We start from the raw sequence: 16677 nt of genomic DNA on the forward strand, positions 1-16677 counted from the left end.
TGAGGATATTAGGAAAGAACTTGACACTGTCAACATCCAGGAATGCGTTAGCAGAGCTAATCTCAGGTGGTATGGTCACTTAAACAGAATGGGCGAGGAAAGATTAGCAAAACAAGTGTTCACTGCCAGGTTGGCAGGAAACCGACCCAGAGGAAGATCAAGATATAGGTGTATTGATACGGTACAAAGTGCCTTAGACGATAGAAGTATAAGATCTGATAATGTTGGAGTCTTGACAAGCAACAGACTGATTTGGAGGAAAATTGTAGATAGGAAGTTAGTAATGATGTAAATTTTTCATGTAGTACTGTCATATCCTGTACACCCCTTGAGGGTACATTGCAGGAATTTGATGATGATGATGATGAACTAACTTGGCACAAATAAGGCACATTTCCTAGTCTGGAAGAATTTTTTTTTAACCTTAAAACTTCACTTAGTTTCTTTCTTTATTTATTTTTTTTTTTTTAAAGAAAATATTCACTTAGGAACTCAAGCAATAATACCAGTCAGATTTGAAACATGACATAACACTAATATTTTGAAATTTGTAGAGACTGGATGCCAACCAATTTCAAAAAAAAGAGTTAACAATTTATTTTTTAAATAATCAAGTCTGGTTTCTGTGTCCCATTTGGGCAAATAAAAAATGCATGGATGATTTTAATGTATTATTATTTTTTTCATATACACACCCACATATACAGGGCTCTACAAAAATGCCTATTCACTCGTACAGAGCAAGTAAATTTTGGTAGCTGCAGACTGGACAAAACAGAATATATTTTTGAGTTTTTTTTTTTTTTTTTTTTTTTTTTAGAGTACAGTAGGACCCCAAGTTACGTAACATGCGACTTACATAAATTTGCAGCTATGTAATAAATCTACTAGTGCATATGGACACATTTGCGGCTTTGATCAGGTGTGTCTTTGACAGCCTTATTGCAGTACAGTAGTAGATGCCTTGCACGGTTAGCTCAATTACTTGTTATTACTGCTAGTTTTGTCGTTTTTTTTTACCCTTAAAATGGAATCAAATACAAAACCGAATGTGCTGGTAATAAATCTAAAAAACAAAAGTCTGCAATTACTTTAGAAGAAAAGTTGAAAATAATTCATATGTATGAAGGTGGGAATATTCTATCAACAATAGCTCAGGAAATAAATCGACCTATTTTGACAGTGAATACAATAGTGATGGATAAAGTTTGCATTGTTGAAAGCACGAAAGGTGCAGTAGCATTGAAGGGCACAATTATTAACAAGAAGAGGCTGGGCCCGATATCAGAGATGGAGAAATTGTCGTCTCACTGAATCGATGATGTGACACAGAAACAGATACCATTATACTGATTATTTCAACTTATCTACAATTTGAGTTACGTAAAGGTTTACGGAATGCATTACTTATGTAACTAGGGGTGTGACTGTATTTTAGAGAAACAAATGTAAAAAAGCTAAACCCTGTAAAACTAGATAAACAAAAGTCATGGGAAGACTTTGGTAAAAACATTGAAAATAAATATCAGGAAGGTGGCAAGATATTCTGGAGGATGTTGAAAAAGCTGAGAAACGAAGGAAAGAATGCTGTAGAAGGAATTAGAGATGATAAAAATAATATGAAAACTGGAGAAAAAGATATCCCTGATATATGGAGTAATTACTTCAAAAAATTGTTAAATGAAACAATCAGTGACAGCACAGTGGTAAAGAACACCCAACAGGTATGCAATCAGGAATACATATCCATTATTTAAATGAAGGGGATATTAAATCCCACATTATTTCCTTCATTTAAGTAATGTTACATCACCAAAGGGGCTCTTTTATTTAAGTAATACATATCCATACTTGAAGTAGAAAAAGCCATCAAAAGCCTGAAATGTGGAAAGGCAGCAGGAGTAGATGATATTCAACCAGAAATGCTCAAGTATGGAGGTACAAGTCTCGCAGTGGATGCACTGCATAGTTCAGAAGGCCTGGACAGAGACAGCGACACAATCCTTCTCAACCACGAGAAATGGTTGAATTGGGAGGGGGGGGGGGGGGGGTGAGGTAGTTGAATTGGTACAGGCTCCTTTGATAACGGATAGCAGTTTTTTTACTTACACCAATTTGCTGGAGGATGTGGAATAGAAAGGGAAGCCAGACATGATCAAAGGCTTGAATAAGGTCTACTGATAGCAATGCCAGCAACTGCTTTTTCGTGTTAACTAAGCAGATTAGATCACATAGCAGAAAAAGATTAAATTCTACCACTCGACCTGGTACTCCATACACCTGTGTGCTTTTAATTATGTTTATCTCATTCCCACTTTGAACCTGTTATTGATAATGTGGAAAAATATGTTGTAGTCATTAGATAAAGAAATAGGTCTCCAACTGTTAATTTAGGTGTGATCTCTATGAGGTTTAGGAATGAGGACAGCATGGCTTACTACAAATTCACTTGGTATATGTCCAGATGAGAGAAAGGAATTAAACAGTGCAACTAGAATGGGAAGAATAAAATCCCAGTCCTCACAATAAAGCTCTATCACTAGACCATCAGGTCCTGGGGATTTTCTTGTCTGGCATTTTTTATAGGTTGTGGTAACTTCAGATGCTGTAATGGGTCTGTCAAGCCCATCTTGGATATGAACAGAAAAGTCATTAATGTTCCAAGAGTTATAATTTCAAACAGTACTATTGTCTTCAAACAGATTTTTGTAGTGTTTTTGAGAGGAGTCAAGGATGTCTTGAGTGGTGGACCTGTCTTCTCCATCAACGTAGATTTGAGTGATAGTCCTTTCTTTGCAAAATTTTGTGAATTGTCAATTGAAGAATGCAGCAGAAGGGCTATCTACTAAGTGCTGCTGTATTCTTATCTTAAAATTTCTTTCTTCTACTTGTTTCTGTCTTTCCGGTTCTATCTCTATGTTAATGTTTCTAATCATGTTGCTACATTCTATACCATTGTGTTGGTTTTTTTCTCTCTTTATACAGGTCTTTCAACTTTTTCCTTTTGAGGAAAGCCTGTTCCTTTCTCCATTTCATCATATTCTGCTTTACTGCTTGTTTGAATTTTAACCACATATACCAATTCAAGATAACATTATTCCAATCCGAACAGAGAGTCTGGAATTTAGTTGAAAAGATCAACAGAAAATTTGGTGGAAGTCTCCATGGTCCAGAACAGATCTCTACTTTTTCCATTCAATCTTTATTAAGGTCTCATCAGTGGAAGCCAGACCCAGAAGTGATACCAAGGTTGAAGTAATGCAGAAGTCAAATTTCCATATATAAATAACCAAAAGGTGTCACCCCTTATTACTAAAATTCTCAGTATTAGAGACAGATGTTGAAAGTTTTTTTTTACTTGGTTATACTATAAATTAAATATGCCAAGAAATTATATTCTTGGTTTAATCCATTCTCCAAGTGTAAGCAAACAAAGTTTGCAAGTGAAGCAATTTCACGCTTGGGCAACTCGTATATAGAGACTATATTACTTCACATCACTTATCTTGTGTGCCGTCATTGTATGAAAAAACCAGAATTCCACAGTGGATACAGGAAGTTAAAGAGGCAGTGAAAGAAAAGAAGAAAGCATATCAAACATTCCTGGGGAAAACGAGTCAGCTTGTACTCTTAGAGGATACAGAGACAAATGTAAGAAAGCTAAACACTGTGTAAAACTAGCTAAACAAAAGTCATGGGAAGACATTAAGAACATAAAATATAAATATCAAGAAGGTAGCAAGATATTCTGCTGGCTGTTGCAAAAGCTCAGAAATGGAGGAAAGAGAGTGCTGTAAAAGAAATTAGAATGCTAAATGAAACAGTCAGTGACAGCACAGTGGTAAAGAACACACCCAACAAGTATGCAATCAGGAATACATATCCATAGTTGAAGTAGAAAAAGCCACCAAAAGTGTGAAATGTGGAAAGGAAGCTGGAGTAGATGATATTCAACCAGAAATGCTCATGTATGGAGGTATAAAAGTCTTACAGTGGTTGCACTGCATAGTTCAGAAGGCCTGGATAGAGGGACGAATTCCAGATGATTGGAGTAGAGCTCATAATACCCATATATAAAAAGGGAAATAAAACTGAATGCAAGAATTACAGGAGGTATTTCCCTACTGAATGTTACTGGTAAGATTCATGGAAGCATACTTGAGAAATGGTTGAGAAGGATTGTGGAAGTAAGCTTGGTGAAGAACAAGCTGGATTCAGGCCAAATAAAGGCTGTCAGGATCAGATTTTCACTATATGACAAATATTTGAGAAATTAAGGTGAATATAACAGAGATCTGTATTTAAGTTTTGTAGATCTGGAAAAGGCATATGACAAGGTGCCAAGAGAAAAGCTATTCAAAAGGCTACAGTTATGTGGTGTCAATGGTTCATTATATCAAGCAATACTTAGTCTTTATTTTAGTTGTAAGTCAGGGGTTAGAATTGAAGAAAGCACAAGAAGATGGTTTGATGTTAAATCTGGTGTCAAATGTCAAACAAGGATGTACATTATCCCCTCTATTATTCATTATCTATATGGATCACATTATGAAGGAAAGTGGTATTAAACCTTATACCAAATTTGGAGATGTTAATCTCTGCTCTTTACTTTACCAGATGATGTTATACTTCTAAATAAATCTGATACAAGTTTGCAAGATTCCCTGACTAAATTGAATAACTGTTGTAATAGATATGGTATGAAGGTCAGCAATAACAAATGCCAACGTTTGGCAGCTCCTATAGGAGGAGATGACTTTGCTAATGCTTCTGCTTTGATATCTCCACTTGGGCCTGGCTCCCACTGAAGAGACCTCAATAAAGGTCGAAACTAGTCTGGGTAGTGGCTCTTCCCTTAATGCATAACATTATACATATCCACAAGGAGATGTGTTTTGCATTATGGGAGATACTGAGATAGGAGTGTTGGTAGCTTGCTCCACCTTTGCAAGGAGTTGCCTGGTGTTGTACCACTTTACCCCAGTCCTGAAGATACTTTCAGGCGCAAACTTTGTTTGCTCACACTTGGATAAAGGATTAAACTAAATTTATTATAGTTTGACCAAGTGAAAAATAAAGAAAGATTAGAAAAACAAGTGTTCTCTAGCAGGTTGCCAGGAAAAGACCCAATGGAAGACAAAGATGTAGGTAGATTGACACAGTAAAAAGTGCCTTAGAAGATAGAAATATAAGATCTGATAATGTTGGAGACTTGACAGGTAACATTGATTTTGGGGAAAATTGTAGATAGGAAGTTAATAACGATGCAAGTTTTTCATGTAGTATACTATGATATTCTGTGCACCCCCCCCCCCCCTTGAAGGTACATGTTAGGAATTTGATGATGATGATGATATTCACTACTTAATCCCCAGCTGTTTTCAGTAATTCTAATAACACTCCATCAGCTGCAGGAACTTTGCCTTTTGGCAGTTGCTCCATTGCTGATATCACTTTGTTGTTCATTATCAGGTTCCTCAACAAATTCTCCTTTCAATTTTCCTTCAATATTATTATCCTTCTTGTACAAATCTTCTACATACTCTTTCCATCTTTTTTTTTTTTCACTGCTGCTTCTTCCATAGGACATTTTCCCAAATTACTGTTTACAACTCTAAATTTTGGGATAAACTTCCCTGTAACATCATTTAATTTTCTAAACAAATCTCTTATTCTACCCATAATGTTGTTGCTTTCTTCAATTTTCTTGCACCTTTTGCTTAGATGTTTTTTCCTTATCTTTCTTGGCCTTTCTCTGGAAATCTGCACTCGATTATCTAACCCTTTCTCTGTTTTTCTGTATATCAAGTACCATCCCTGATTGCCCTTCCTATCTTTACATTATGACAGACGATGAGCAAAAAACTGCTCATCGTCTGTCCGTTTTTTCTTAATATCAGTAATATACACATTAAACAAAAATGCTCCAAAAGACTGATTCCTGGGGGTATACCATAGGTCACCTTAAATCTGGCAGATTCACCCCTCTTCCCCCACCCAAAAAAAACTTTCTGATACCTATCCACCAGCCACAGACTTATCGAATCTAATAGCTTATATTCTAATCCCATATTATTCTTCAGTTTATGCAACTTCCTTTTATGTGATATCCTATCAAATGTCTCAGCAAAGACTAACAGTATCAAGTGTATCCATTCCATTTATCCAAGTCAGCTGTAACATTATTATAAAATAAGAGCAAATTGCTCAGACATGATCTTCCTTTAGTAAACTCATGCTGTTCCTTTCAAAGTACAGCTTGTTTTGTCAGCCCATTTCTGTATGCTAGTTCTTACCAACTTCTATAAAATCTTCATAACCACTCCACAGATGCTGATAGGTTAACAGTTATATACATCACCACCCTTATGCAATGGGATTATCATACATTTTTTCCATTCCTGTGTCTTTCATGAGCTGAGACTCAAATCATGCAAATATGTCAAAAGCCTAGCCAGTCTGGCCAAACATTCTTTTGACATACGTGCTGACATACCATCTGTCCCTATAGCCAAATTTTTATCCAGATTATACAACAAGCTCTAGCTCCTCCTCCTCATGCACCTCTATCTCTTCATCTGTAGCATAGGAACTGTGCACCAAGTTATATATAGAGTTTAGCAAAGTGAGCACTCATCATTTGAGCAATTGCATCTGCTTCTGGCACAAGGGTACCACTGGAAGCAGATGAGATTGGTTCAAATGATGAGTGCTCCCTTTGCTGAACACTCATCATCTGAACAATTATTATATATACCTGGTTGAGATCTATCAACCAGGTATATATAACGTGATGCACAGTACCTGCAATACATTGGATGAAGAGATAGCTAAGTTGGAGAGCAAAAAGAAATTAGCTACATTGGCTAAAGGCAACCCAAAGAATTTTATCATTATACTGCAAGTAAAAGAAAGAATAATTTTACTGAAAGCATAATAATAAAATTCTTTTGGGTTGTATTTAGCCTGCACAGCTCATTTCTTTTCAAGCTCCAAACTTAGCCTTACTGTACAATTTTTTTCTGATTTTGCTGGCCTGCATTATATATTTCATAACATTTCACACCCTAATTCTCACAATATTCCTTCCATATCAGCCTGTTTTTATGGATCTCTTGCTTAATAATCACAAGATCCATAAGAAGAGGACACTAGAAAAACAAGTCTTAGTTGATAGCTGTTGATGTAGTTTCAAATTAAAGAAGTTGTGTTATTTATTTACTTCATTTTTATTTATTTTTTCCCCACCCTCTTCTTTCCCTATCTTCCGAGATCAGGCTGGAGTCAATGGAAGACCAAAAGAGCAAGGTGGTAGTTATAGTAAATCTTTATGTGGGTTAATGTTCAGACCAGTGGCATCACGTGCCCATTTCAGTTGGGTGTGCTGTCATTATGCAACCCGTGCTACAAATTTCGCGCAATTTGTCTGTATGCATGAGCGTCCACAGAAAATTTAAGGTGGGGCAAACTTGGAGACAAATAATTACATCAATAAATTTTTATTATTACTAATGTAATTAAATAATTACATCAATAAACGTCCTTTAGCATTTTTTTAAAGTAATTATTTGTCGATGTAAACTATAAATACATTATTTTCATTTTACATCAATTTTAACGATCTTTAATTCTTGGAAAAAAGTATTCAGAATTAATACAGTTTTTAGCACAATTTCATATATAAAAAAAATGACTGGCATATTTTATTAAAAATCAACTAATTAATTAATTCCAAAATCCTAAATTGAATTATTTCAGTTTAAAAGCAAAAAAAATCATAAAACTAACAAGTAAAATAATATTAAATTACATACACTTACCTTTTAAAAGTGTATTTTTCTGTTTAAATTTGTTTCACTATAAATTTACAATTCACACTTCACTCAGTGACTCATTAGACACAGAGGGCAAACAAACTGGTTGCTGTTCACAACAGTAATGAACATATTTTTCACAAATCAGAAAAAGATTAACAAAAAACAGGAACACATGCTTTATTGCTGCAATAAAACAAGTGTTCTATGACTACCCCAGCGTGGGCAGAAACAGGCCAACCCATAATAAAATTTTAAATTCTATGACAGAAAAAACGTCCCATAGTCGAGGGTGTAAGGTATATCTCACTCACTTTTACGATTATAATTTGTATAATTTTATCGACGTATGAAAGTTTTGAGAGTGCATGGTGCATCAGCACTCGTCTTAATTGGTCCAATGTAATTAATTGCAGGATAACTTTGAATACTTCTGAGTAGAGTGAGGGGGGAACAATCTGTTTTAGGATTTATTAGAAAACAACAATGGAGGAGAATGCTATATTTGGTTGGTATATTTGAATTACTCAAAGATGAAAATATGTGAACCATCATTTATAAGACATTTAAAAATAGAAAATGAAAGGAAAGAATAAGTGTGAGTAGAAATACTTTCATTAATGGTAAACGGATTATTAAAAATTAACATTTGTGATATGTGTGTCCTATAAGTTGCTGGGTAGAACGAATAGCACGATCCTATAAAGTCTAGACATGAATAAATGAATTTATGATGGCATAATTAAAAAAAAAAACTTACGAGGAGACGGAGAGTATGGCAAGAATAAATATGGTTTGATGGAGCAGCAAATCATTTTGTAAAATTTGTTGCCCGTGTTATGTGTATTTCTCTGGTTTGTGTATATTTCGCTCTGATTTCCAAGAATTTTCTTTTGTTTACTGAGACTCAGTGTACATAACATTAAATCATTATTGGAATTATCCACACTTTCAAGAATCCTACATTCATTAGGTTTTTTTTTTTTTTTTTTTTTTTTTTTTTTTTTTTTTTTTTTTTAGTATCAGCGGTTTCATTTGTCTTCTTATCAATCTCATATATGCTGGCATTTTTTTCTGTAGATCAACAACAGCTTATAATACACAGAATATTCATTTTTAATCAGGAATAGATATTTTTTACTGTCTGTTGTTTCCGAAGACTAGAATAAAAATGTCTCTATACCGTTACAAGATTTTGCAACCTCAACAGATGCTATACTGCACAAGCAAGAGAAACATTTAGGTTTTTTCTCCTAACATCCACTTTCAAATTTTCAGTTCCAGAAAACATGTGTAACAGTTGTTCGTAATATAGCTATCAGATACAGAAAGCACTCAACTCGTGACAACTTTCAACTGGATTGGTTAGCACAAGCAATCACAGCTGCTAGGTGAGCTCACCCAGCCTTGCCTTCTGAGCAGTTTAAAAATACTAAAAACGCTAAGAATTTGATCTGCTGCACTCTCTTTACATCTTTTCAAAGGGCTCAAAGGCGTATGCATTTTGAAAGCATACCCAGGCTATTAATGCGAATGTGATGCAATGTTTACATGTTAAAAAGTGCCCTCTTCATGAAGCACTAATACTTCATTATCCTCATGAAGAGGGCAATGAAGCATTAGTATATTGTGTTTAATTTTAGGAATCACGCAAAGTCTGCAAACAATTAAGGGAGTTTTTAACAGGAATAAATGCAAAAATATAGTATCGGTGATACTGATATTTCATGGATGAGCACTGCACACCTAGCATATCCAGAATATTCGCCCCCGGTTCAGACGTATATGGTATTTCTGATGATGACATTAATACAGATGTCAACTCGATGAGTGGTTATCTCTATAATTTTTTATATAATAAACAGATATAAAATGTTTGCATAAATATAAATATGGAGTAATTAAAAAACTTAAGTTTTTTTAAAAAAGTGGAGTAATTAAATTAAATTACAGGCAGAACTCCTGGCAAGCGGAAAGCATCTAAAAATTTTATTGCTTTTGGTTTTATGATGAATTCTTTGTCATTCCCACTCTCAACAACAGAAGATTCTTCTTTTCTAATAAGTGGCTCCAAATCTTCAGAGTCTCCATCAGGATCAGGAAGCCCTAATGGAGAAACATATATATATAATGTAAAAAGAAAACCAACTGGAAGAAAAAAAAAAAACATAATCAATACACACTATCACTAATTAATATACTAGAGATGATTGCCTTTTAAACCTAACTAAAGAACTTTCATAAACTCAATTTTTGATAACATAAGATGGTTAGCTCAACTCTAATGTTTAAGGACGGTATCTTGATTAAGGCATTCTGCAAAGTAAAAGACTTGAGTTTCCATGAAAACCCTAAACCCACCTCCAATTTAAGTTTGCTTGATTATGGCTTGTCATACTTAGGTGTTATATGTTCTTGTGGGACAAGACCACCATCCTGCTTACTGGACACCTGAAATGGTTTGAAGAGTAACATGTTGGGTCTCTAGAGCTGAGTTTCTGGATTACCTAATTCTTAGCCCACTTACATAAAATAAAAAAAGTGCTATAAATTTCAAATTTTTGTGGGTGGGATTAGCATTAATATATAAAGATTTTTTCAAAAAAGAGTAAAAAATAGTTAACTACTTAGCCACATGAATTGTAGTCTTATTTTCTTTATATCTGTATATCAACCATCCTATTCAGAGGATTGTACCTGCTCATTAATTATTAGGCACACAAATCGAAAATCAGGACTTATTAATATGCTGATAGTGCACAGTAACATTTAATATGAAAAAATAACATCTTTTCCACAACTGTCCCATTCTTAACATTCATTCTCTGTCCCTTTGAGTATCCATTCTTAACATGCTTCACATGGCCTAGAAAAGTAATTTTTCAGGTTTTTGAAATTAAAATAAAGCTAGAAAGGCATTTAGTAAAAGTCAATATTTTTGCATCTTTTCTTTTCAACAGTCCCTAAATTGTCAAGTAGTTCTTTCCATCCACATGAGAAATCCTGAAAGTGCCACTCTGTGTTTAGTGCAGTTAATGAAAGCAGAACATAATGCTGTATTATACTAGTTTTTAATGATATAATACAATATTATGTTTTGCTGACATGTATTTTACTACATGTCAACAAAACAATTACAAATGCACAAATGCAGTTCTCTCTCTCTCTCTCTCTTAATTATTCAACACTCTGACCAGCAAATTAACTTTCCAATCATCATCATTATCAATAGCTTTCATCAGTCCACTATTAGACGAATGTCTCTCCATGCAGATCTTGTGCATCTCTCCACCATAAATGTCCATAACATCTTATCTCATTGTCCCATTTTACCGCTGGTCTGCCCACCATGAATTTTCCAATATGACTGGACAATTTGGGAAATAATATACAAGGTGATTATAATTAAAGATCACATTTCAAAAGGATGTAACTAAGTAACAACTCAGCAGAATGATTTCATATTTAACATGTGTGCAGTCATGGAATTTTATTTTGATCAAAATTCAATATTAGTTCTAAATGTTGCCACTAGGATGATACATGACACTGCATTACCGCAGAGGGTAATTCAAAATGGTTACACAACAACATGTTCAATATGCTGTCCTCCATTATCAGCAATGTGCAGAAATCACAAAATTGCATGTTCAACCACAGAACATAGTTTCACTTGAAATGTTGTGGATATTGCATGTAATGCTTGTCTTGAGGTCCACTAAGTTGTCTATGTGGAAATGATGCACAATCGTTGAGATGTCCCCACACCCACAACTAGCAGATTCAGATCCAGCGAGCACACTGGTCACATCGTACAGAAATGGTAGTTGATGATTCTGTCCTTGGTAAAATGTGTCAAGCAGTTGCTTCAGATAGGGATGGCAATGTGAGGAGAGGTATCATCCTGCATAAAAACTGTTATATCTGGGTACTGATGCTGTTGAAATGATTGGCTAAGGAGATACATATTGCTGACCATTAACAGTGTAGATAACAAGACCAGCAGGACCAAGCTGCTTGAAAAAGAAAGGTCCAATAATAAATTCCACTGTAAAACCACCAAATGGTGACCTTCAAGGAATGAAGTCGCATAATGTGTGGGTTTACGGTTGCAGTTGCGCATATTCACAGCAGTGTCCAGATGAAAGTGAGCTTCATCAGCCTAGAAAATGTTTCTCGTGCACCCTGGTCAGGATTGAGCAGTTGCTGAATGTGGGAAATCTTGTGAGGATAACAGTGGAAAATTTGCCTTAAGACTTTGTCAACCGTACCTAAGGGTTTGTCTCAAGACTGTACAATACACTATGTGCTACTCCTTTCTATGATATATGCCACCTTTCTTCCTCTAAAGCTGTGGCTACTTCCTCTACTGTCTGCTGTTCAATGGGCTTTCATCCTCTGCCAGATTTGACATGTAAGGAACTTCTCTTCAAATTTCTAGATCATTTTGCTTAACCTTTTAACTGCTGAGAACGTATTATTACGGGCTCGGAAATACACCCCTGCTTTGCTGAGCCCGTATATGTATGGTTGGCACACCTCCCATATTCAGACAATTTTTTAGTATGGAAAGAATCGTCGCAAGATATTCAAACTTCGTGGGTAGGTTCCTCCATCTATTGCCAACCAACTGAAGTTTATTTGATTTGGGTTTCAGTCCTTGTATGACATTTAAAGAGAAAAATTTGAACTGGTGCAACTAATCATATGCAGCACGATGCATAAACCACGTGACTGCAGGGATTTCAGTGATGTCACAATATGGCATCACCGGTAAATATCCGCGTTATCTTACTGATGATCAAATTGACGAATTGTTAACAAATGAGTCGGGAGAAGAATTGTCTGAGTTAAGTGAATTGTGTACTTCAGATGAAGAAGATCCTGGTGATGTAAGTGTTACAAGCAAGCAAGATAGTGACAAAAGTCTCGATACAAACTTGCGTAAACGAATGCGTACCGAAGATGTATTGTTCAAGTGGTGTGATGATGCATTTACTCCAAGTGTACATGAATTTGATAGCAGTAATTCAGGAATAATCACAGGTAATATGACTGATTATTCTTCAGCTTTAGATATTTTTGAACAATTTTTTACCATAGAACTAATGACAACAATAGCTGACAAAACAAACAAGTTTCATACCTTCAACACAAATAATAGACCATCTACACCATCTTCACGACTAAAGCAGTGGAAATACACCACCCCTCAAGAACTTTACATTTTTCTAGCTATTACAAAAAACTATTTTTCCACCTTCTGGATATGACCTTACTCTAAATTCTCACTGTCTCTATAATGTAAAATTTGGAAAAAACACAAACTTAGCAGACTACCAACTCATGCTTATCAGGGAAATAATTCAAAAATACCATATCCCCCAGAACAACAGGGAGGTTAAAAGGACGTCCATCACCTGGAGATCAACCACTGCATCTCAAAGAAAGGCATTTCCTTTCTCTTGTACCCTCTACTGAGAAGAAGAACAAGAAGAATGTAGCTCGAGTTTGTTATTTCTGTTCCAATACTACTCTTGAGCAGAAGAAGCGGCATGAGAGCCAGTATATGTGCACCAAATGTGATGTTGGACTCTGTGTATAGCCCTGTTTTGAAAAATATCATTCCATGCTAAATTTTTAGGATTTTCATACCCTGGCACTTGGTAGGCTTAGTAATAACTGTGTTGTAAATAATAGTGCTCTTTATATATTTTGATTAATTTCTACATAAATTAACATGTGTAATTTGCATAATCAAGTGGACACCCCTTGATTGTTTGGACACCTCAAGAATGTATGATGCTGTCCGGACTTCTTACTTCAGTAAGAATTTTAATTGATTTTATTTATAAATTTTTTTGTAAAATTAATTCAGCACATGGGACTATATCAATAGAATATAAAATCAGCAGTTAAAGGGTTAAATCATTTGCAGTCAATAGGATCCGTTTTTAATCCCGTTAATGTTCTAAACTTTGAAAATGTTATCAAGGTACAGCTGTTATTTGTAAAACAACTTCGTGAGAAGTGCATGATTCTTCGGAAATGTCAAAATTGTGCTTTAACACGTTTGCTCATAGGCAATGAACTGAAGCATTCCGCAGCTACCTGCTTTTACAGAAGTTTCTTTTGAAGCATGCATCATTGGGGACGTTTGTCGTTTCCATAAATGTTACAATCGCAGCATTTCACTGCATAACAGGAGTATCATACATAATTTACATGTACCACAGTGCCATGTATCATCCCCAGTGGCAAAATTTAGAACTAACAATTGTATTTGTGCGAAATCGTTCCACTGAGTAGTTACCCAGTTACTGCCTTTCAAAATGTGAACTTTAATTATAATCGCACTGTATATATCTGTTTCTTTTTAATGGTCTATTAACATATTAACAGACCATTAAAAGGTCTAGTGTATATGTCAATGATATTCCCATATAATATGGGAATTAAATCAGTTAATTCTCATATTAATATGATAAGGAAAAGCCATTATGCATAATAAATTAAAAACACAACTCACCAACATCACGAGGGTGTGGAATAATGCTGAAATATACAATGATACCTCCAGCAAATGTCATTGCAGCTGGAACTAGAAAAGCATACTGTTAAAAAAAAAAAAAAAAAAAAAAGAAGTTATAAATACATGAAATGCTTATAAAATATTATGATGTATACTGTACATACAGTAATCTACCAATTATCTGCCCTTTCAATTACCAGGATGGCGAGTTCAGTTAACTGAAGTACTATTACATGGTGCTCTACAGAGAAGCCAGTTGACATACAAGGGTTGTTTAATTGAAGAGTTGTTTTGAAGGTTGGATAAACAGCAGATTATTGTATATCATTAATGATACAAAAAAAACAAGAATAAAAAAAATAATAAAGAGCGCACACACCTTCTTGGCACGAAACTTCAACATACAATATGTTGAAAGAATAAAATATATTCTTCTTAAATGTTGAAAGTTTATTTTTCACTTGGTTAGAATATAATAAATTTAGTTTAATCCTTTATCCAAGTGTGAGCAAACAAAGTTTGCGCCTGAAAGTATCTTCAGGACTGGGGTAAGGTGGTGCAACACCAGGCCAACTCATTGCAAAGGTGGAGCAAGCTACCAACACTCCTATCTCAGTATCTCCATTAATGCAAAACACATCTCCTTGCGGATATGTATAGTGTTATGCATTAAGGAAAAGGCCACTACCCAGACTAGTTTCGACCTTTATTGAGGTCTCTTCAGTGGGAGCCAGGCCCAAGTGGAGATACCAGCCAGAAGCGTTAGCGAGGTCATCTCTACCTATAGGAGTTGCCAAATGGTGTGCCACCTTTTTAATAAATTACTCTGGATTTAGAGAAAGATGTTGAAAGTACTTTCAGGCGCAAACTTTGTTTGCTCACACTTGGATAAAGAATTAAACTAAATTTATTATATTCTAACCAAGTGAAAAATAAACTTTCAACATCTTTGAAAGATGTTGAAAGGGGGGGGGGGGAGTCTATATTTTGGGGAATTTTTTAAATGTTAATGAAAATATTTTTGGGAAAAATGATAATATTTTCAGGTTAAAAAAAAATATATATATATATATATATATATATATATATATATATATATATATATACTTGCATAATATAATTATAGTAATTTTAAGTAATTTAATTGTAGTATTTTTTTTTTCCCTGACACTTGACAATATTTATTGTTAACCAACTTGCCAAAATTTGGACTTAAAGATTGTGAGCATACGACCTTCATTATGGCAGAAAGATTGATGTCTGTTAATCTTGATCTGTGGGCTGTTTTGTTACCTTTCATACATGAAAACAATTGTTCACATAAATAGGTGTTTCCAAAATAACAAAGCATTTGCTGCAAACTTTTTTATTTCTGGATATTTTTGACCTAAAATGTTGGAGTCTTGACAAGTAACAGACTGATTTGGAGGAAAATTGTAGATAGGAAGTTAGTAATGATGTAAATTTTTCATGTAGTACTATCATATCCTGTACACCCCTTGAGGGTACATGGCAGGAATTTGATGATGATGATGATGATGAATAACTGTGTATTTTTGGAACACCAACTTCTTGGTATCTCACTTTTAGAATGGAATCATTTTGGAAATCAGTAAGTTCCATTTGAATACAGATAGAAGCTTTTTTGAAATTTAAAGGAAAAAGAATCTGTAAAATACGAAGAAACTTCTTCTTACTCCTTAAAATCCTTAAATCGCCTATCAAATTCTTCTTTAATCTTTTCTAGTTTGGGACAATATTGAGAAAAGGTAAAACTTTGATTCTTATTGTTCAGATGTTCACACATAGGAAAGTAATTTAGAATATTCTCTTAAATGATTTTGAAACAAAACTAATTTACATCTAAAACTTGCCAGTGCATCATATTATGAGCAGTCCTTTGTTTTAAACTGTATTAACTGATCTTTCCCCTGAAGTCTGACATTTAAATCATTCAAATGTCCTGTAATATCAACTAAGAATGCTAGATCTAGTACCCATGTCTGATCATTAAGAAATGCAACATCATGCAACATTTTTCATTTCTAGGAACAATTTGATCTCCTCTAAAAGTAAAAAGCTTTTTAGAATCTTATGACAAGATATCCAACGAATCTCTGTGTAATAAGGTAGCCCTTCAAATTCACGCTCCAAGTCTTTAAGAAATTGTGCAAACTGACGGTGATTGAGACCACTGGATTGGATGAAGTTCACAGTATTTGTCACAGGCTTGAGTACACTGCTCATTTCCAATACTTCGGAGAACAGGACCTGCTGATGAAATGTAGTGGAAAGATTGCAGTTTTGAAATGTCTGGATACATTTCCTTTA

At 34.6% G+C, this 16677-nt stretch overlaps 1 protein-coding gene across 1 annotated transcript in view; it reads right to left on the reverse strand.

Moving 5' to 3' along the window:
* LOC150108910 (sugar phosphate exchanger 3-like) overlaps positions 1–16677 on the reverse strand; it is a 136860-nt gene that overhangs the window by 46080 nt on the left and 74103 nt on the right. Inside the window, exons 7-8 of the mRNA XM_090404226.1 lie at positions 14344–14428; positions 9766–9920 (exon numbers count right to left, since the gene is read on the reverse strand). Of these exons, the coding sequence (XP_090260352.1) occupies positions 9766–9920; positions 14344–14428 (240 nt within the window). The remainder of the gene's footprint in view (positions 1–9765; positions 9921–14343; positions 14429–16677) is intronic.

The sequence above is a fragment of the Typopeltis vanoorti genome, chromosome 2 (genome assembly GCF_054136105.1).
Source record: "Typopeltis vanoorti isolate ZY-2024b chromosome 2, IOZ_Tvanoo_1.0, whole genome shotgun sequence".
Lineage (NCBI taxonomy): Eukaryota > Metazoa > Arthropoda > Arachnida > Uropygi > Thelyphonidae > Typopeltis > Typopeltis vanoorti.